We start from the raw sequence: 23199 nt of genomic DNA, 5'->3' as shown, positions 1-23199 counted from the left end.
GACAGAGTGCGTTACCTCTAGACAGAGTGTGTTACCTCTAGACAGAGTGTGTTACCTCTAGACAGAGTGCGTTACCTCTAGACAGAGTGCGTTAGACAGAGTGTGTTACCTCTAGACAGAGTGTGTTACCTCTAGACAGAGTGTGTTACCTCTAGACAGAATGTGTTAACTCTAGACAGAGTGTGTTACCTCTAGACAGAGTGTGTTAACTCTAGACAGAGTGTGTTACCACTAGACAGAGTGACAGAGTGTGTTACCTCTAGACAGAGTGTGTTACCTCTAGACAGTGTGTTACCTCTAGACAGAGTGTTACCTCTAGACAGAGTGTGTTAACTCTAGACAGTGTGTTACCTCTGACAGAGTGTGTTACCTCTAGACAGAGTGTGTTACCTCTAGACAGAGTGTGTTACCTCTAGACAGAGTGTGTTACCTCTAGACAGAGTGTGTTACCTCTAGACAGTGTGCGTTATCTCTAGACAGAGTGCTTTACCTCTAGACAGAGTGACAGTGTGCGTACCTCTAGACAGAGTGCGTTACCTCTAGACAGAGTGCGTTACCTCTGCGTTAGAGACAGAGTGTGTTACCTCTAGACAGAGTGCGTTACCTCTAGACAGAGTGCGTTACCTCTAGACAGAGTGTTACCTCTAGACAGAGTGCGTTACCTCTAGACAGAGTGCGTTACCTCTAGACAGAGTGTGTTACCTCTAGACAGAGTGTGTTACCTCTAGACAGAGTGTGTTACCTCTAGACAGAGTGTGTTACCTCTAGACAGAGTGTGTTACCTCTAGACAGTGTGTTAACTCTAGACAGAGTGTGTTAACTCTAGACAGAGTGTGTTAACTCTAGACAGTGTGTTACCTCTAGACAGAGTGTGTTACCTCTAGACAGAGTGTGTTACCTCTAGACAGAGTGTGTTCTAGACAGAGTGTGTTACTCTAGACAGTGTGTTACCTCTAGACAGAGTGTGTTAACTCTAGACAGAGTGTGTTAACTCTGTTAGACAGAGTGTTACCTCTAGACAGAGTGTGTTACCTCTAGACAGAGTGTGTTACCTCTAGACAGAGTGCGTTACCTCTAGACAGAGTGCTTACCTAGACAGAGTGTGTTACCTCTAGACAGTGTGTGTTACCTCTAGACAGAGTGCTTTACCTCTAGACAGAGTGTGTTACCTCTAGACAGAGTGTGTTACCTCTAGACAGAGTGTGTTACCTCTAGACAGAGTGCGTTACCTCTAGACAGAGTGCGTTACCTCTAGACAGAGTGCGTTACCTCTAGACAGAGTGTGTTACCTCTAGACAGAGTGTGTTACCTCTAGACAGTGCGTTACCTCTAGACAGAGTGTGTTACCTCTAGACAGTGTGCGTTATCTCTAGACAGAGTGCTTTACCTCTAGACAGAGTGCGTTACCTCTAGACAGAGTGCGTTACCTCTAGACAGAGTGCGTTACCTCGAGACAGAGTGCGTTACCTCTAGACAGAGTGCGTTACCTCTAGACAGAGTGCGTTACCTCTAGACAGAGTGCGTTACCTCTAGACAGAGTGCGTTACCTCTAGACAGAGTGCAGAGTGTGTTACCTCTAGACAGAGTGCGTTACCTCTAGACAGAGTGCGTTACCTCTAGACAGAGTGTGTTACCTCTAGACAGAGTGCGTTACCTCTAGACAGAATGTGTTAACTCTAGACAGAGTGTGTTACCTCTAGACAGAATGTGTTAACTCTAGACAGAGTGTGTTACCTCTAGACAGAGTGTGTTACCTCTAGACAGAGTGTGTTACCTCTAGACAGAGTGTGTTACCTCTAGACAGAGTGTGTTACCTCTAGACAGAGTGTGTTACCTCTAGACAGTGTGTTACCTCTAGACAGAGTGTGTTAACTCTAGACAGTGTGTTACCTCTGGACAGAGTGTGTTACCTCTAGACAGAGTGTGTTAACTCTAGACAGTGTGTTAACTCTAGACAGAATGTGTTAACTCTAGACAGAGTGTGTTACCTCTAGACAGAGTGTGTTAACTCTAGACAGAATGTGTTACCTCTAGACAGAGTATGTTACCTCTAGACAGTGTGTTACCTCTAGACAGAGTGTGTTACCTCTAGACAGAGTGTGTTATCTCTAGACAGAGTGCTTTACCTCTAGACAGAGTGCTTTACCTCTAGACAGAGTGCGTTACCTCGAGACAGAGTGCGTTACCTCGAGACAGAGTGCGTTACCTCTAGACAGAGTGCGTTACCTCTAGACAGAGTGCGTTACCTCTAGACAGAGTGCGTTACCTCTAGACAGAGTGCGTTACCTCTAGACAGAGTGCGTTACCTCTAGACAGAGTGCGTTACCTCTGCGTTACGTCTAGACAGAGTGCGTTACCTCTAGACAGAGTGCGTTACCTCTAGACAGAGTGCGTTACCTCTAGACAGAGTGCGTTACCTCTAGACAGAGTGTGTTACCTCTAGACAGAATGTGTTAACTCTACACAGAGTGTGTTACCTCTAGACAGAATGTGTTAACTCTAGACAGAGTGTGTTACCTCTAGACAGAGTGTGTTACCTCTAGACAGTGTGTTACCTCTAGACAGTGTGTTTACCTCTAGACAGAGTGTGTTACCTCTAGACAGAGTGTGTTACCTCTAGACAGAGTGTGTTACCTCTAGACAGTGTGTTACAGACAGTGTGTTACCTCTAGACAGAGTGTGTTACCTAGACAGAGTGTGTTACCTCTAGACAGAGTGTGTTAACTCTAGACAGAGTGTGTTAACTCTAGACAGAGTGTGTTACCTCTAGACAGAGTGCGTTACCTCTAGACAGAGTGTGTTACCTCTAGACAGAGTGTGTTACCTGTGCATTACCTCTAGACAGAGTGCTTTACCTCTAGACAGAGTGCGTTACCTCTAGACAGAGTGTGTTACCTCTAGACAGAGTGCGTTACCTCTAGACAGAGTGCGTTACCTCTAGACAGAGTGCATTACCTCGAGACAGAGTGCGTTACCTCGAGACAGAGTGTGTTACCTCTAGACAGAGTGCGTTACCTCTAGACAGAGTGCGTTACCTCTAGACAGAGTGCGTTACCTCTAGACAGAGTGCGTTACCTCGAGACAGAGTGCGTTAACTCTAGACAGAGTGTGTTACCTCTAGACAGAGTGTGTTACCTCTAGACAGAGTGTTACCTCTAGACAGAGTGTGTTACCTCTAGACAGAGTGTGTTACCTCTAGACAGAGTGTGTTACCTCTAGACAGTGTGTTACCTCTAGACAGTGTGTTACCTCTAGACAGAGTGTGTTAACTCTAGACAGTGTGTTACCTCTGGACAGAGTGTGTTACCTCTAGACAGAGTGTGTTAACTCTAGACAGAGTGTGTTAACTCTAGACAGAGTGCTTTACCTCTAGACAGTGTGCGTTACCTCTAGACAGAGTGCGTTACCTCTAGACAGAGTGTGTTACCTCTAGACAGTGTGCATTATCTCTAGACAGAGTGCTTTACCTCTAGACAGAGTGCGTTACCTCTAGACAGAGTGCGTTACCTCGAGACAGAGTGCGTTACCTCTAGACAGAGTGCGTTACCTCTAGACAGAGTGCGTTACCTCTAGACAGAGTGCGTTACCTCTAGACAGAGTGCGTTACCTCTAGACAGAGTGCGTTACCTCTAGACAGAGTGCGTTACCTCTAGACAGAGTGTTACCTCTAGACAGAGTGTGTTACCTCTAGACAGAGTGTGTTACCTCTAGACAGAGTGTGTTACCTCTAGACAGAATGTGTTAACTCTAGACAGAGTGTGTTACCTCTAGACAGAGTGTGTTAACTCTAGACAGAATGTGTTACCTCTAGACAGAGTGTTACCTCTAGACAGAGTGTGTTACCTCTAGACAGAGTGTGTTACCTCTAGACAGTGTGTTACCTCTAGACAGAGTGTGTTACCTCTAGACAGAGTGTGTTACCTCTAGACAGAGTGTGTTACCTCTAGACAGAGTGTGTTACCTCTAGACAGAGTGTGTTAACTCTAGACAGAGTGTGTTAACTCTAGACAGAGTGCTTTACCTCTAGACAGAGTGCGTTACCTCTAGACAGAGTGTGTTACCTCTAGACAGTGTGCATTATCTCTAGACAGAGTGCTTTACCTCTAGACAGAGTGCGTTACCTCTAGACAGAGTGCGTTACCTCTAGACAGAGTGCGTTACCTCGAGACAGAGTGCGTTACCTCTAGACAGAGTGTGTTACCTCTAGACAGAGTGCGTTACCTCTAGACAGAGTGCGTTACCTCTAGACAGAGTGCATTACCTCGAGACAGAGTGCGTTACCTCGAGACAGAGTGTGTTACCTCTAGACAGAGTGCGTTACCTCTAGACAGAGTGCGTTACCTCTAGACAGAGTGCGTTACCTCTAGACAGAGTGCGTTACCTCGAGACAGAGTGCGTTAACTCTAGACAGAGTGTGTTACCTCTAGACAGAGTGTGTTAACTCTAGACAGAGTGTGTTACCTCTAGACAGAGTGTGTTACCTCTAGACAGAGTGTGTTACCTCTAGACAGTGTGTTACCTCTAGACAGTGTGTTACCTCTAGACAGAGTGTGTTAACTCTAGACAGTGTGTTACCTCTGGACAGAGTGTGTTACCTCTAGACAGAGTGTGTTAACTCTAGACAGAGTGTGTTAACTCTAGACAGAGTGTGTTACCTCTAGACAGAGTGCTTTACCTCTAGACAGTGTGCGTTACCTCTAGACAGAGTGCGTTACCTCTAGACAGAGTGTGTTACCTCTAGACAGTGTGCATTATCTCTAGACAGAGTGCTTTACCTCTAGACAGAGTGCGTTACCTCTAGACAGAGTGCGTTACCTCTAGACAGAGTGCGTTACCTCTAGACAGAGTGCGTTACCTCTAGACAGAGTGCGTTACCTCTAGACAGAGTGCGTTACCTAGTGTGTTACACAGAGTGCGACAGAGTTACCTCTAGACAGAGTGTGTTAGACAGAGTGTGTTACCTCTAGACAGAGTGTGTTACCTCTAGACAGAATGTGTTACCTCTAGACAGAGTGTTACCTCTAGACAGAGTGTGTTACCTCTAGACAGAGTGTGTTACCTCTAGACAGAGTGTGTTACCTCTAGACAGTGTGTTACCTCTAAACAGTGTGTTACCTCTAGACAGAGTGTGTTAACTCTAGACAGAGTGTTACCTCTAGACAGAGTGTGTTACCTCTAGACAGAGTGTGTTACCTCTAGACAGAGTGTGTTACCTCTAGACAGAGTGTTACCTCTAGACAGAGTGTGTTACCTCTAGACAGAGTGTGTTACCTCTAGACAGAGTGTGTTACCTCTAGACAGTGTGTTACCTCTAGACAGAGTGTGTTAACTCTAGACAGTGTGTTACCTCTGGACAGAGTGTGTTACCTCTAGACAGAGTGTGTTAACTCTAGACAGTGTGTTAGACAGAATGTGTTTAACTCTAGACAGAGTGTGTTACCTCTAGACAGAGTGTGACAGACAGAGTGTGTTACCTCTAGACAGAGTATGTTACCTCTAGACAGTGTGTTACCTCTAGACAGAGTGTGTTACCTCTAGACAGAGTGTGTTATCTCTAGACAGAGTGCTTTACCTCTAGACAGAGTGCGTTACCTCTAGACAGAGTGCGTTACCTCTAGACAGAGTGCGTTACCTCTAGACAGAGTGCGTTACCTCTAGACAGAGTGCGTTACCTCTAGACAGAGTGCGTTACCTCTAGACAGAGTGCGTTACCTCTAGACAGTGTGCGTTATCTCTAGACAGAGTGCGTTACCTCGAGACAGAGTGCGTTACCTCGAGACAGAGTGCGTTACCTCGAGACAGAGTGCGTTACGTCTAGACAGAGTGCGTTACCTCTAGACAGAGTGCGTTACCTCTAGACAGAGTGCGTTACCTCTAGACAGAGTGCGTTACCTCTAGACAGAGTGTGTTACCTCTAGACAGTGTGTTACCTCTAGACAGAGTGTGTTAACTCTAGACAGTGTGTTACCTCTGGACAGAGTGTGTTACCTCTAGACAGAGTGTGTTACCTCTAGACAGAGTGTGTTACCTCTAGACAGAGTGTGTTACCTCTAGACAGTGTGTTACCTCTAGACAGAGTGTGTTAACTCTAGACAGTGTGTTACCTCTGGACAGAGTGTGTTACCTCTAGACAGAGTGTGTTAACTCTAGACAGTGTGTTAACTCTAGACAGAATGTGTTAACTCTAGACAGAGTGTGTTAACTCTAGACAGAGTGTGTTACCTCTAGACAGAGTGCGTTACCTCTAGACAGAGTGCGTTACCTCTAGACAGAGTGTGTTACCTCTAGACAGAGTGTGTTACCTCTAGACAGAGTGTGTTATCTCTAGACAGAGTGCTTTACCTCTAGACAGAGTGCGTTACCTCTAGACAGAGTGCGTTACCTCGAGACAGAGTGCGTTACCTCTAGACAGAGTGCGTTACCTCTAGACAGAGTGCGTTACCTCTAGACAGAGTGCGTTACCTCTAGACAGAGTGCGTTACCTCTAGACAGAGTGCGTTACCTCTAGACAGAGTGCGTTACCTCGAGACAGAGTGCGTTACCTCTAGACAGAGTGCGTTACCTCTAGACAGAGTGCGTTACCTCTAGACAGAGTGCGTTACCTCTAGACAGAGTGTGTTACCTCTAGACAGAGTGTGTTACCTCTAGACAGAGTGTGTTACCTCTAGACAGAGTGTGTTACCTCTAGACAGAATGTGTTAACTCTAGACAGAGTGTGTTACCTCTAGACAGAGTGTGTTAACTCTAGACAGAATGTGTTACCACTCTAGACAGAGTGTGTTACCACTAGACAGAGTGTGTTACCTCTAGACAGAGTGTGTTACCTCTAGACAGAGTGTGTTACCTCTAGACAGTGTGTTAACTCTAGACAGAGTGCTTTACCTCTAGACAGAGTGCGTTACCTCTAGACAGAGTGCGTTACCTCTAGACAGAGTGCGTTACCTCTAGACAGAGTGCGTTACCTCTAGACAGAGTGTGTTACCTCTAGACAGAGTGCGTTACCTCTAGACAGAGTGCGTTACCTCTAGACAGAGTGCATTACCTCGAGACAGAGTGCGTTACCTCGAGACAGAGTGTGTTACCTCTAGACAGAGTGCGTTACCTCTAGACAGAGTGCGTTACCTCTAGACAGAGTGCGTTACCTCTAGACAGAGTCTTACCTCGAGACAGAGTGTGTTACCTCTAGACAGAGTGTGTTACCTCTAGACAGAGTGTGTTACCTCTAGACAGAGTGCGTTACCTCTAGACAGAGTGCGTTACCTCTAGACAGAGTGTGTTACCTCTAGACAGAGTGTGTTACCTCTAGACAGAGTGTGTTACCTCTAGACAGAGTGTGTTACCTCTAGACAGAGTGTGTTACCTCTAGACAGTGTGTTACCTCTAGACAGAGTGTGTTACCTCTAGACAGAGTGTGTTAACTCTAGACAGAGTGTGTTAACTCTAGACAGAGTGCTTTACCTCTAGACAGTGTGCGTTACCTCTAGACAGAGTGCGTTACCTCTAGACAGAGTGCGTTACCTCTAGACAGAGTGCGTTACCTCTAGACAGAGTGCGTTACCTCTAGACAGAGTGCGTTACCTCTAGACAGAGTGCGTTACCTCTAGACAGAGTGCGTTACCTCTAGACAGAGTGCAGTTACCTCTAGACAGAGTGCGTTACCTCTAGACAGAGTGTGTTACCTCTAGACAGAGTGCGTTACCTCTAGACAGAGTGCGTTACTCTAGACAGAGTGCGTTACCTCTAGACAGAGTGTGTTACCTCTAGACAGAGTGTGTTACCTCTAGACAGAGTGTGTTACCTCTAGACAGAGTGTGTTACCTCTAGACAGAGTGTGTTACCTCTAGACAGAGTGTGTTACCTCTAGACAGAGTGTGTTACTCTAGACAGAGTGTGTTACCTCTAGACAGAGTGTGTTACCTCTAGACAGAGTGTGTTACCTCTAGACAGTGTGTTACCTCTAGACAGAGTGTCTAGACAGAGTGTGTTACCTCTAGACAGTGTGTTACTCTCTAGACAGAGTGTGTTACCTCTAGACAGAGTGTGTTAACTCTAGACAGAGTGTGTTAACTCTAGACAGAGTGTGTTACCTCTAGACAGAGTGTTTACCTCTAGACAGAGTGTGTTACCTCTAGACAGAGTGTGTTACCTCTAGACAGAGTGCGTTACCTCTAGACAGAGTGCGTTACCTCTAGACAGAGTGCGTTACCTCTAGACAGAGTGCGTTACCTCTAGACAGAGTGCGTTACCTCTAGACAGAGTGTGTTACCTCTAGACAGAGTGCAGACAGTGCGTTACCTCTAGACAGAGTGCGTTACCTCTAGACAGAGTGCGTTACCTCTAGACAGAGTGTGTTACCTCTAGACAGAGTGTGTTACAGAGAGTGTGTTACCTCTAGACAGAGTGCGTTACCTCTAGACAGAGTGTGTTACCTCTAGACAGAGTGTGTTACTCTAGACAGAGTGCGTTACCTCTAGACAGAGTGCTTTACCTCTAGACAGAGTGCGTTACCTCTAGACAGAGTGCGTTACCTCGAGACAGAGTGCGTTACCTCTAGACAGAGTGTGTTACCTCTAGACAGAGTGTGTTAACTCTAGACAGAGTGTGTTACCTCTAGACAGAGTGTGTTACCTCTAGACAGAGTGTGTTACCTCTAGACAGTGTGTTACCTCTAGACAGTGTGTGTTACCTCTAGACAGAGTGTGTTAACTCTAGACAGAGTGTGTTACCTCTAGACAGAGTGTGTTACCTCTAGACAGAGTGTGTTACCTCTAGACAGTGTGTTACCTCTAGACAGTGTGTTTACCTCTAGACAGAGTGTGTTACCTCTAGACAGAGTGCGTTACCTCTAGACAGAGTGCGTTACCTCTAGACAGAGTGCATTACCTCGAGACAGAGTGCGTTACCTCGAGACAGAGTGTGTTACCTCTAGACAGAGTGTTTACCTCTAGACAGAGTGCGTTACCTCTAGACAGAGTGTGTTACCTCTAGACAGAGTGTGTTACCTCTAGACAGAGTGCGTTACCTCTAGACAGAGTGACAGAGTGCGTTACCTCTAGACAGAGTGTGTTACCTCTAGACAGAGTGTGTTACCTCTAGACAGAGTGTGTTACCTCTAGACAGAGTGTGTGTGTTACCTCTAGACAGAGTGTGTTACCTCTAGACAGAGTGTGTTACCTCTAGACAGAGTGTGTTACCTCTAGACAGAGTGTGTTACCTCTAGACAGAGTGTGTTACCTCTAGACAGAGTGTTACCTTAGACAGAGTCTCTAGACAGAGTGTGTTACCTCTAGACAGAGTGTGTTACCTCTAGACAGAGTGTGTTACCTCTAGACAGAGTGTGTTACCTCTAGACAGAGTGTGTTACCTCTAGACAGAGTGTGTTACCTCTAGACAGAGTGTGTTACCTCTAGACAGAGTGTGTTACCTCTAGACAGAGTGTGTTACCAGAGTGTTTACCTCTAGACAGAGTGTGTTACCTCTAGACAGAGTGTGTTACCTCTAGACAGAGTGTGTTACCTCTAGACAGAGTGTGTTACCTCTAGACAGAGTGACAGAGTTACCTCTAGACAGAGTGCGTTACCTCTAGACAGAGTGTGTTTACAGACAGAGTGCTCTTACAGAGTGTGTTACTCTAGACAGAGTGTGTTACCTCTAGACAGAGTGTGTTACCTCTAGACAGAGTGTGTTACCTCTAGACAGAGTGTGTTACCTCTAGACAGAGTGTGTTACCTCTAGACAGAGTGTGTTACCTCTAGACAGAGTGTGTTACCTCTAGACAGAGTGTGTTACCTCTAGACAGAGTGTGTTACCTCTAGACAGAGTGTTTACCTCTAGACAGAGTGTGTTACCTCTAGACAGAGTGTGTTACCTCTAGACAGAGTGTGTTACCTCTAGACAGAGTGTGTTACTCTAGACAGAGTGTGTTACCTCTAGACAGAGTGTGTTACCTCTAGACAGAGTGTGTTACCTCTAGACAGAGTGTTTACCTCTAGACAGAGTGTTTACCTCTAGACAGAGTGTGTTACCTCTAGACAGAGTGTGTTACCTCTAGACAGAGTGTGTTACCTCTAGACAGAGTGTGTTACCTCTAGACAGAGTGTGTTACCTCTAGACAGAGTGTGTTACTCTAGACAGAGTGTGTTACCTCTAGACAGAGTGTGTTACCTCTAGACAGAGTGTGTTACCTCTAGACAGAGTGTTTACCTCTAGACAGAGTGTGTTACCTCTAGACAGAGTGTGTTACCTCTAGACAGAGTGTGTTAGACAGAGTGTGTTACCTCTAGACAGAGTGTGTTACCTCTAGACAGAGTGTGTTACCTCTAGACAGAGTGTGTTACCTCTAGACAGAGTGTGTTACCTCTAGACAGAGTGTGACAGAGTGCGTTACCTCTAGACAGAGTGTGTTACCTCTAGACAGAGTGCAGTGTGTACCTCTAGACAGAGTGCGTTACCTCTAGACAGAGTGCGTTACCTCTAGACAGAGTGTGTTACCTCTAGACAGAGTGCGTTACTCTAGACAGAGTGTGTTACCTCTAGACAGAGTGCGTTACCTCTAGACAGAGTGCGTTACCTCTAGACAGAGTGTTACCTCTAGACAGAGTGTGTTACCTCTAGACAGAGTGTGTTACCTCTAGACAGAGTGTGTTACCTCTAGACAGAGTGTGTTACCTCTAGACAGAGTGTGTTACCTCTAGACAGAGTGTGTTACCTCTAGACAGAGTGTGTTACCTCTAGACAGAGTGTGTTACCTCTAGACAGAGTGTGTTACCTCTAGACAGAGTGTGTTACCTCTAGACAGAGTGTGTTACCTCTAGACAGTGTGTTACCTCTAGACAGAGTGTGTTACCTCTCAGTGTGTTACCTCTGACAGAGTGTGTTACCTCTAGACAGAGTGTGTTAACTCTAGACAGAGTGTGTTACCTCTAGACAGAGTGTGTTAACCTCTAGACAGAGTGTGTTACCTCTAGACAGAGTGTGTTACCTCTAGACAGAGTGTGTTACCTCTAGACAGAGTGCGTTACCTCTAGACAGAGTGTTTACCTCTAGACAGAGTGTGTTACCTCTAGACAGAGTGTGTTATCTCTAGACAGAGTGTTTACCTCTAGACAGAGTGTTTACCTCTAGACAGAGTGTGTTACCTCTAGACAGAGTGTGTTACCTCTAGACAGAGTGTGTTACCTCTAGACAGAGTGTGTTACCTCTAGACAGAGTGTGTTACCTCTAGACAGAGTGTTACCTCTAGACAGAGTGACAGAGTGTACCTCTAGACAGAGTGTGTTACCTCTAGACAGAGTGTGTTACCTCTAGACAGAGTGTGTTACCTCTAGACAGAGTGTGTTACCTCTAGACAGAGTGTGTTACCTCTAGACAGAGTGTGTTACCTCTAGACAGAGTGTGTTACCTCTAGACAGAGTGTGTTACCTCTAGACAGAGTGTGTTACCTCTAGACAGAGTGTGTTACCTCTAGACAGAGTGTGTTACCTCTAGACAGAGTGTGTTACTCTAGACAGAGTGTGTTAACTCTAGACAGAATGTGTTACCTCTAGACAGAGTGTGTTACCTCTAGACAGAGTGTGTTACCTCTAGACAGAGTGTGTTACCTCTAGACAGAGTGTGTTACCTCTAGACAGTGTGTTACCTCTAGACAGAGTGTGTTACCTCTAGACAGTGTGTTACCTCTGAGACAGAGTGTGTTACCTCTAGACAGAGTGTATTACCTCTAGACAGAGTGTGTTACCTCTAGACAGAGTGTGTTATCTCTAGACAGAGTGCTTTACCTCTAGACAGAGTGTTTACCTCTAGACAGAGTGCGTTACCTGTTACCTCTAGACAGAGTGTGTTATCTCTAGACAGAGTGCTTTACCTCTAGACAGAGTGCGTTACCTCTAGACAGAGTGCGTTACCTCTAGACATTGCGTTATCTCTAGACAGAGTGCTTTACCTCTAGACAAAGTGCGTTACCTCTAGACAGAGTGCGTTACGTCTAGACAGAGTGTGTTACCTCTAGACAGAGTGTGTTACCTCTAGACAGAGTGTGTTACCTCTAGACAGAGTGGGTTACCTCTAGACAGAGTGTGTTAACTCTAGACAGTGTGTTACATCTAGACAGAGTGCTTTACCTCTAGACAGATTGTGTTACATCTAGACAGAGTGTGTTACCTCTAGACAGAGTGCGTTACCTCTAGACAGAGTGCGTTACCTCTAGACAGTGTGTTACCTCTAGACAGAGTGTGTTACCTCTAGACAGAGTGTGTTAACTCTAGACAGAGTGTGTTACCTCTAGACAGAGTGTGTTACCTCTAGACAGAGTGTGTTACCTCTAGACAGAGTGTGTTACCTCTAGACAGAGTGTGTTACCTCTAGACAGAGTGTGTTACCTCTAGACAGAGTGTTACCTCTAGACAGAGTGTGTTAACTCTAGACAGAGTGTTACCTCTAGACAGAGTTACCTCTAGACAGAGTGCTTTACCTCTAGACAGAGTGTGTTACATCTAGACAGAGTGTGTTACCTCTAGACAGAGTGTGTTACCTCTAGACAGAGTGTGTTACCTCTAGACAGAGTGTGTTACCTCTAGACAGAGTGTTTACCTCTAGACAGAGTGTGTTACCTCTAGACAAAGTGTGTTACATCTAGACAGAGTGCGTTACCTCTAGACAGAGTGTGTTATCTCTAGACAAAGTGCTTTACCTCTAGACAGAGTGCGTTACCTCTAGACAGAGTATGTTATCTCTAGACAGAGTGCGTTACCTCTAGACAGAGTGCGTTACTTCTAGCCAGAGTGTGTTAACTCTAGACAGAGTGCGTTAGCTCTAGACAGAGTGGGTTACCTCTAGACAGAGTGCGTTACCTCTAGACAGAGTGCGTTACCTCTAGACAGAGTACGTTAACTCTAGACAGAGTGCGTTAACTCTGCTGATTTTATCAGCATATCGATTGCGCAACCAGGGGTGGTAAAACCTTGGATCATTGTTACTCTAACTTCCGCGACGCATATAAGGCCCTGCCCCGCCCCCCTTTCGGAAAAGCTGACCACGACTCCATTTTGTTGATCCTGCCTACAGGCAGAAACTTAAACAAGAGGCTCCCACGCTGAGGTCTGTCCAACGCTGGTCAGACCAAGCTACTCCACACTCCAAGACTGCTTCCATCACGTGGACTGGGACATGTTTACCTCGTATTCGTCAGATGAAAATATTGACGAATGCTGATTCGATGTGCGAGTTCATTAGAACGTGCGTCGAAGATGTCGTTCCCATAGCAACGATAAAAACATTCCCAAACCAGAAACCGTGGATTGATGGCAGCATTCGCGTGAAACTGAAAGCGCGAACCACTGCTTTTAATCAGGGCAAGGTGTCTGGTAACATGTCCGAATATAAACAATGCAGCTATTCCCTCCGCAGGCTATTAAACAAGCTAAGCGTCAGTACAGGGACAAAGTGGAATCTCAATTCAATGGCTCAGACACAAGAGGCATGTGGCAGGGTCTACAGTCAATCACGGACTACAAGAAGAAACCCAGCCCAGTCACGGACCAGGATGTCTTGCTCCCAGGCAGACTAAATAACTTTTTGCCCGCTTTGAGGACAATACAGTGCCACTGACACGGCCTGCAGAGTGTGAAAACATGCGGTCTCTCCTTCACTGCAGCCGAGGTGAGTAAGACATTTAAACGTGTTAACCCTCGCAAGGCTGCAGGCCCAGACGGCATCCCCAGCCGCGCCCTCAGAGCATGCGCAGACCAGCTGGCCGGTGTGTTTACGGACATATTCAATCAATCCCTATACCAGTCTGCTGTTCCCACATGCTTCAAGAGGGCCACCATTGTTCCTGTTCCCAAGAAAGCTAAGGTAACTGAGCTAAACGACTACCGCCCGTAGCACTCACTTCCGTCATCATGAAGTGCTTTGAGACTAGTCAAGGACCATATCACCTCCACCCTACCTGACACCCTAGACCCACTCCAATTTGCTTACCGCCCAAATAGGTCCACAGACGATGCAATCTCAACCACACTGCACACTGCCCTAACCCACCTGGACAAGAGGAATACCTATGTGAGAATGCTGTTCATCGACTACAGCTCGGCATTCAACACCATAGTACCCTCAAGAGCTCGTCATCAACTCTAGACAGAGTGTTACTCGAGACCCTGGGTCTCGACCCGCCCTGTGCAACTGGGTACTGGACTTCCTGACGGGCCGCCCCAGGTGGTGAGGGTAGGCAACAACATCTCCTCCCCGCTGATCCTCAACAGGGGCCCCACAAGTGCGTTCTGAGCCCTCTCCTGTACTCCCTGTTCACCCACGACTGCGTGGCCACGCACGCCTCAACTCAATCATCAAGTTTGCGGAGACACAACAGTGGTAGGCTTGATTACCAACAACGACGAGACGGCCTACAGGGAGGAGGTGAGGGCCCTCGGAGTGTGGTGTCAGGAAAATAACCTCACACTCAACGTCAACAAAACTAAGGAGATGATTGTGGACTTCAGGAAACAGCAGAGGAACACCCCCTATCCACATCGATGGAACAGTAGTGGAGAGGGTAGCAAGTTTAAGTTCCTCGGCATACACATCACAGACAAACTGAATTGGTCCACTCACACTGACAGCGTCGTGAAGAAGAGCGCAGCAGCAGCGCCTCTTCAGCCTCAGGAGGCTGAAGAAATTCGGCTTGTCACCAAAAGCACTCACGAACTTCTACAGATGCACAATCGAGCATCCTGGCGGGCTGTATCACCGCCTGGTACGGCAACTGCTCCGCCCTCAACAGAAGGCTCTCAGAGGGTAGTGAGGTCTGCACAACGCATCACCTAGGGGCAAACTACCTGCCCTCCAGGACACCTACACCACCCGATGTTACAGGAAGGCCATAAAGATCATCAAGGACATCAACCACCCGAACCACTGCCTGTTCACCCCGCTATCATCCAGAAGGCGAGGTCAGTACAGGTGCATCAAAGCTGGGACTGAGAGACTGAAAAACAGCTTCTATCTCAAGGCTATCAGACTGTTAAACAGCCACCATTGAGTGGCTGCTGCCAACACACTGTCATTGACACTGACCCAACTCCAGCCACTTTAATAATGGAATTGATGGGAAATGATGTAAATATATCACTAGCCACTTTAAACAATGCTACCTTATATAATGTTACTTACCCTACATTATTCATCTCAGACAGAGTGCGTACTGTACTCTACATCATCGACTGCATCCTTATGACACATGTATCACTAGCCACTTTAACTATGCCACTTTGTTTACTTTGTCTACATACTCATCTCATATGTATATACTGTACTCGATACCATCTACTGTATGCTGCTCTGTACCATCACTCACTCATATACATGTACATATTCTTTATCCCCTAACACTGTGTATAAGACAGTAGTTTTAGAATTGTTAGTTAGATTACTTGTTGGTTATCACTGCATTGTCGGAACTAGAAGCACAAGCATTTCGCTACACTCGCATTAACATCTGCTAACCATGTGTATGTGACAAATAAAATTTGATTTGATTTGATTTGATTTGATTTAGACAGAGTGCGTTAACTCTAGACAGAGTGTGTTACCTCTAGACAGAGTGTGTTACATCTAGACAGAGTGTGTTACCTCTAGACAGAGTGTGTTATCTCTAGACAAAGTGCTTTACCTCTAGACAGAGTGCGTTACCTCTAGACAGTGTGTTACCTCTAGACAGAGTGCGTTACCTCTAGACAGAGTGCTTTACCTCTAGACAGATTGTGTTACATCTAGACAGAGTGTGTTACCTCTAGACAGAGTGCGTTACCTCTAGACAGAGTGCGTTACCTCTAGACAGAGTGCGTTACCTCTAGACAGAGTGTTTTACCTCTAGACAGAGTGTGTTACCTCTAGACAAAGTGTGTTACATCTAGACAGAGTGCGTTACCTCTAGACAGAGTGTGTTATCTCTAGACAAAGTGCTTTACCTCTAGACAGAGTGTGTTACCTCTAGACAGAGTGTGTTACCTCTAGACAGAGTGCGTTACCTCTAGACAGTGTGTTACCTCTAGACAGTGTGTTACCTCTAGACAGAGTGTGTTAACTCTAGACAGAATGTGTTACCTCTAGACAGAATGTGTTACCTCTAGACAGAGTGTGTTACCTCTAGACAGAGTGGGTTACCTCTAGACAGAGTGTGTTAACTCTAGACAGTGTGTTACATCTAGACAGAGTGCTTTACCTCTAGACAGATTGTGTTACATCTAGACAGAGTGTGTTACCTCTAGACAGAGTGCGTTACCTCTAGACAGAGTGCGTTACCTCTAGACAGAGTGTGTTACCTCTAGACAGAGTGTGTTACATCTAGACAGAGTGTTACCTCTAGACAGTGTGTTACCTCTAGACAGTGTGTTACCTCTAGACAGAGTGTGTTAACTCTAGACAGTGTGTTACCTCTAGACAGTGTGTTACCTCTAGACAGAGTGTGTTAACTCTAGACAGAATGTGTTAACTCTAGACAGAGTGTTACCTCTAGACAGAGTTTGTTACCTCTAGACAGAGTGTGTTACATCTAGACAGAGTGTGTTACCTCTAGACAGAGTGTGTTATCTCTAGACAAAGTGCTTTACCTCTAGACAGAGTGCGTTACCTCTAGACAGAGTGCGTTATCTCTAGACAGAGTGCGTTACCTCTAGACAGAGTGCGTTACCTCTAGACAGAGTGTGTTACCTCTAGACAGAGTATGTTATCTCTAGACAGAGTGCGTTACCTCTAGACAGAGTGCGTTACCTCTAGACAGAGTGCGTTACTTCTAGCCAGAGTGTGTTAACTCTAGACAGAGTGCGTTAGCTCTAGACAGAGTGGGTTACCTCTAGACAGAGTACGTTACCTCTAGACAGAGTGCGTTACCTCTAGACAGAGTACGTTAACTCTAGACAGAGTGTGTTACCTCTAGACAGAGTGTGTTACCTCTAGACAGAGTGGGTTACCTCTAGACAGAGTGTGTTAACTCTAGACAGTGTGTTACATCTAGAAAGAGTGCTTTACCTCTAGACAGATTGTGTTACATCTAGACAGAGTGTGTTACCTCTAGACAGAGTGCGTTACCTCTAGACAGAGTGCGTTACCTCTAGACAGAGTGCGTTACCTCTAGACAGAGTGTTTTACCTCTAGACAGAGTGTGTTACCTCTAGACAGAGTGTGTTACATCTAGACAGAGTGTGTTATCTCTAGACAAAGTGCTTTACCTCTAGACAGAGTGCGTTACCTCTAGACAGAGTGTGTTACCTCTAGACAGAGTGTGTTACCTCTAGACAGTGTGTTACCTCTAGACAGTGTGTTACCTCTAGACAGAGTGTGTTAACTCTAGACAGTGTGTTACCTCTGGACAGAGTGTGTTACCTCTAGACAGAGTGTGTTAACTCTAGACAGAGTGCGTTACCTCTAGACAGTGCGTTATCTCTAGACAGAGTGCTTTACCTCTAGACAGAGTGCTTTACCTCTAGACAGAGTGCGTTACCTCGAGACAGAGTGCGTTACCTCGAGACAGTGTGTTACCTCTAGACAGAATGTGTTACCTCTAGACAGTGTGTTACCTCTAGACAGAGTGTGTTAACTCTAGACAGAATGTGTTAACTCTAGACAGAGTGTTACCTCTAGACAGAGTTTGTTACCTCTAGACAGAGTGTGTTACATCTAGACAGAGTGTGTTACCTCTAGACAGAGTGTGTTATCTCTAGACAAAGTGCTTTACCTCTAGACAGAGTGCGTTACCTCTAGACAGAGTGCGTTATCTCTAGACAGAGTGCGTTACCTCTAGACAGAGTGCGTTACCTCTAGACAGAGTGTGTTACCTCTAGACAGAGTATGTTATCTCTAGACAGAGTGCGTTACCTCTAGACAGAGTGCGTTACCTCTAGACAGAGTGCGTTACTTCTAGCCAGAGTGCGTTAACTCTAGACAGAGTGCGTTAGCTCTAGACAGAGTGGGTTACCTCTAGACAGAGTGCGTTACCTCTAGACAGAGTGCGTTACCTCTAGACAGAGTACGTTAACTCTAGACAGAGTGCGTTAACTCTAGACAGAGTGCGTTAACTCTAGACAGAGTGCGTTACCTCTAGACAGAGTGCGTTAACTCTAGACAGATTGTGTTACCTCTAGACAGAGTGCGTTACTTCTAGCCAGATTGCGTTAACTCTAGACAGAGTGCGTTACCTCTAGACAGAGTGGGTTACCTCTAGACAGAGTGCGTTACCTCTAGACAGAGTGCATTACCTCTAGACAGAGTACGTTAACTCTAGACAGAGTGTGTTAACTCTAGACAGAGTGCGTTAACTCTAGACAGAGTGCGTTACCTCTAGACAGAGTGCGTTAACTCTAGACAGATTGTGTTACCTCTAGACAGAGTGTGTTACCTCTAGACAAACACCTGCTCGTCGAACATCTCATTCCAAAATCATGGGCATTAATATGGAGTTGGTCCCCCTTTTGCTGCTATAACAGCCTCCTGGGAAGGCTTTCCACTAGATGTTGGAACATTGCTGCGGGGACTTGCTTCCATTCAGCCACAAGAGCATTAGTGAGGTCGGGCACTGATGTTGGGTGATTAGGCCTGGCTCGCAGTCGGCGTTACAATTCATCCCAAAGTTGTTCAATGGGGTTGAGGTCAGGGTTCTGTGCAGGCCAGTCAAGTTCTTCCACACCGATCTCGACAAACTATTTCTGTACGGACCTCACTTTGTGCACAGGTGCATTGTCATGCTGAAACAGGAAAGGGCCTTCTCCCAACTGTTGCCCCAAATTTGGAAGCACAGAAGCGTTTCCACTGAGTCCAATGGCGGCGAGCTTTACACCGCTCCAGCCGACGCTTGGCATTGTACATGGTGATCTTAGGTTTGTTGTTGCTCCTAGACGTTTCCACTTCACAATAACAGCACCTACAGTTGATCCGGGGCAGCTCTAGCAGGGCGGAAATTTGACAAACTGACTTGTTAGAAAGGTGGCATCCTATTACAGCCCCACGTTGAAAGTCACTGAGGTCTTCAGTAAGGCCATTCTGCTGCCAATGTTTGTCTATTGAGATTGTATGGCTGTGTGCTCGGTTTGATATACCTGTCAGCAACGGATGTGGCTGAAATAGCCGAATCCACTCATTTGAAGGGGTGTCCACATGGGCATTCTTTGTTGTTTTTTCTATGTTTTTGTATTTCTTTGTTTTTGGCCGGGTATGGTTCTCAATCAGGGACAGCTGTCTATCGTTGTCTCTGAATAAGAACCATAGCTCTGGCCCACATGGGTTTTGTGGGTAGTTGCTTTCTGTTTTTTGTGTCTGCACCAGACAGAACTGTTTTGGTTGTTCTCTTTGTTAATCAGTGTTCAGTTCCATTAATAAAAGGATGAACACGTACCACGCCGCACCTTGGTCCTCACCTTCTTAAACCAACAGCCGTGACAAGGACACAGCCCTTAGCTGTGGTATATTGACCATATTTCACAAACCCAAAGGTGCCTTATTGCTATTTTAAACTGGTTACCAATATAATTAGAGCAGTACAAATAAATGTTTTGTCATACCCATGGTATGCGGTCTGATATACCACAGCTTTTAGCCAGTCAGCATTCAGGGCTCGAACCACCCAGTTTATCTGATTTAGCCACTATACCCTGTATTCCTGACCCTTTCTCCTTCATATATATTCCTCTGGCAAATTAACACAATGAGCTATCTGAGCTCTTTCAGATGAGAAATCAGGCCTGGGCCAAAGCAAGGAAAATTGACTCTAATGGACTGGCAATCTTTCAGACAATTGAGAAACAGATGTACTATCTCCATTAAGACCGCTAAATCAGGCTTCTTTTTAAGCTCTCTCTGATCCTTCAACATTTTGGAAAACAGTAATGCACGTACAGATCCATTTTCTTCCCTGCCTGAGCAGGTTCTGTCTGACTCTGGCATCAGAACTGAGAAGAATGAGACAAGTGACGCTTTTTATCATTTTATCTCTGCAGGCTTTTTATTTGAGAGAAACAGTGTTTTAATTGACCCTGGTCAGTCAATCGACTCCTCTTCCCTCTGACGGGTAACCTTTCAACTTCTAGTGCATCTTTGTTTTCATTTCAACAATTTTCTACCTGTGATGTGCTACAGTAGATGCCTTAAGATTGGTGTAAAAAAAAAAAAATCAGCTGGGGCTGATGAGCTTCGTCCGTTTTTACTGCAGCTCTCTGCCCCCCTGATTGCTGGATCATTAACCGATATTTTTAACCTGACGATCATATCTGGTACTATTCCCAAGGTGTAACGATCCTCTTCCTGTGAATGACTGGATCAAAGCGCAGCATGAGACGTGTTCATGATATTTTATTAAAATCAGAACACTACAACAAAAAATAACAAAGAGGAAAACGAACAGTTCTGTAAGGAAACTAACAATACCGAAAACAACTATCCACAAAACCCATGTGGGCAAGAGCTACCTAAGTATGGTTCCCAATCAGAGACAACGATAGACAGCTGTCCCTGATTGAGAGAGAACCATACCCGGCCAAAAACAAAGAAATACAAAAACAGAAAAAACAACATAGAATGCCCACCCTAGTCACACCTTGGCCTAACCAAAATAGAGAATAAAACCTCTCTATGGCCAAGGCGTGACACAAGGTTTGGAAGGTGGCCCAAGTACTGTACTTTTTATTGTTTACATTACAATATCTTGTCTGTAAAAAATTGTAACCTGCACTTGTATGCCGATGATACTGTTGTGTATGCTTTTGCCCCCAAGGTTGACCAGTCTCTATCTGAACTGCAGACTGCCTTCAATGTATTACAGAAAACTTTATTGACCTGAAATTAGTATTGAATGCAGGTACAATTGAGTATATGTTGTTCTCTAGAGCAGTGGTCCGCACTGCACACTCACCAATGTTCCTTCTGATATTTTGAGGCACTGAGCAAATTTTTAGGTCTTGTGAGTGGAAACTTGTGCAATTTCAGTTTTAGACTGTAGCCAATAGGCTATTGTGGATATTGGAGCACAATGTAGGCCTACCAACAAAACCAAATGGAACAAATCCCAGAACATTTTCACATGGAAATAGCTTTTGATTTCTATGATGTAGCCTACAGTAGCCTACATGTGGTGTTCAATGAGGCCTACATTGTGTAAGACTTTTAAAAGGTTTTTACATTATGAAGGGCTTGACATTAATTCATGATTTTGTACATTGTCTGTAACACCATGGGCCAAATTGGTGGCTGTAAAATGCATTGTATTGTGTTGTAAATTCATTATTATTGCCATACAGAGAATTAGATGATTTGCCAGCAGCATACCACCCTGCATACCACTGCTGGCTTGCTTCTGAAGCTAAGCAGGGTTGGTCCTGGTCAGTCCCTGGCTGGGAGACCAGATGCTGCTGGAAGTGGTGTTGAAGGTCCAGTAGGAGGCACACTTTCCTCTGGTCGAAAAAAAAATATCCCAATTCTCCAGGGCAGTGATTGGGGACACTGCCCTGTGTAAGGTGCTGTCTTTCGGATGGGACGTGAAACGTGTGTCCTGACTTTCTGAGGTTATTAAAGATCCCATGGCACTTATCGTAAGAGTAGGGTTGTTAACCCTGGTGTCCTGGCTAAATTCCCAATCTGGCCCTCAAACCATCACCGTCACCTAATAATCCCCACTTTACAATTGGCTGATGCATCCCCCTCCTCTCCCCTGTAACTATTCCCCAGGTCGTTGCTGCAAATGAGAACGTGTTCTCAGTCAACTTACCTGGTAAAATAACAGATAAATAAAATAAAATCTAGTTAACCCCTCTGCCTATTGGCTTAATTCCATTATCAAGCCTGTCTAAAAATACAACACTGCCCCTTTAATTAAGACATAAGATTCCTACTCACCTACTCATTCAAGGGTTTTTCTTTATTTTTACTATTTTCTACATTGTAGAATAATAGTGAAGACATCAAAACTATGAAATAACACATATGGAATCATGCAGTAACCCAAAAATATATTTGAGATTTGAGATTCTCAAAGTAGCCACCCTTTGCCTTGATGACAGCTTTGCACACTCTTGGCATTCCCTCAACCAGCATCACCTGGAATCCTTTTCCAACAGTCTTGAAGGAGTTCCCACATATGCTGAACACTTGTTGGCAGCTTTTCCTTCACTCTGCAGTCCAACTCATCCCAAACCATTTTAATTGGGTCTAGGTCGAGTGACTATGTAGGCCAGGTCATCTGATGCAGCACTCCATCTGATGCAGCATAGTAATGAACGCCGGTCACCCTTTCCTTCAGCTGGGTTCAGGCCTGTAGTGTGTGTGTGTGGGGGTGTTCAGTCCTGTTTAGCCTGCTCTACTTTCAGCCTGTGAGATATAGCTTTGACCTGAGCAAACTCAGAGTTTTTATTTGTCCTGAGGGAAAGTGCTGCTGGCTTTCACACACACATACGCACACACACACACATACACACACACACACACACACACACAGAGGAAACACCGTACACCTAGCGACCTGGTCAGTGTGCACTGCACCCGGCCCGACACAGGAGTCTCTGGGGTGGCAGGGTAGCCTAGTGGTTAGAGCATTGGACTAGTAACCGAAAGGTTGCAAGTTTGAATCCCCGAGCTGACAAGGTACATATCTGTTGTTCTGCCCCTGAACAGGCAACTAACCCACTGTTCCTAGGCCGTCATTGAAAATAAGAATTTGTTCTTAACTGACTTGCCTAGTTAAATAAAGGTCAAATAAAAATAAAAATAGTGCGCGATGAGACAAGGATATCCCTGCCGGCCAAACCCTCCCTAACCTGGATGACGCTAGGCCAATTGTGCGTCACCCCATGAGCCTCGAACCCAGAATCTCTGGTGGCACAGCTAGCACTGCGTTGCATACCCTGACATATTCTAATGTTTTGTTTTGCTGTTTTCCAGGCGTGTCCATTGGGATCGCGGGATTTCCGTGAGAAGCAGTGTGCCGACTTCGACAGTTTGCCGTTCCGTGGGAAATACTACAACTGGAAGCCCTACACCGGAGGTGAGATCGGAATAATGCGTCAATCCATCCATCGCTCCACTCCATCGCTCTGTTTTTCTCCACCCGTTTGTAGTTGTGTGTGTGTGTAACGATGGTTTATGTTGGCAGCCCCAGCTATCTCTCCCAGTGACAGTGCTGTAGTGACGTCATTCCCCAGGTCCAGGATCTGGGGGGTGACGAAT

At 45.7% G+C, this 23199-nt stretch overlaps 1 protein-coding gene across 1 annotated transcript in view; it reads left to right on the top strand.

Annotated features, from left to right (window-relative positions):
* Positions 1-23199, top strand: part of LOC115121427 (A disintegrin and metalloproteinase with thrombospondin motifs 6-like) — a 182464-nt gene that overhangs the window by 112504 nt on the left and 46761 nt on the right. The window contains exon 6 of the mRNA XM_065006834.1: positions 22915-23017. Coding sequence (XP_064862906.1) covers positions 22915-23017 — 103 coding nt within the window. The remainder of the gene's footprint in view (positions 1-22914; positions 23018-23199) is intronic.

This window comes from Oncorhynchus nerka, linkage group LG22, assembly GCF_034236695.1.
Source record: "Oncorhynchus nerka isolate Pitt River linkage group LG22, Oner_Uvic_2.0, whole genome shotgun sequence".
Taxonomy (NCBI): domain Eukaryota; kingdom Metazoa; phylum Chordata; class Actinopteri; order Salmoniformes; family Salmonidae; genus Oncorhynchus; species Oncorhynchus nerka.
This window is presented reverse-complemented; position numbering and strand designations above follow the sequence as displayed.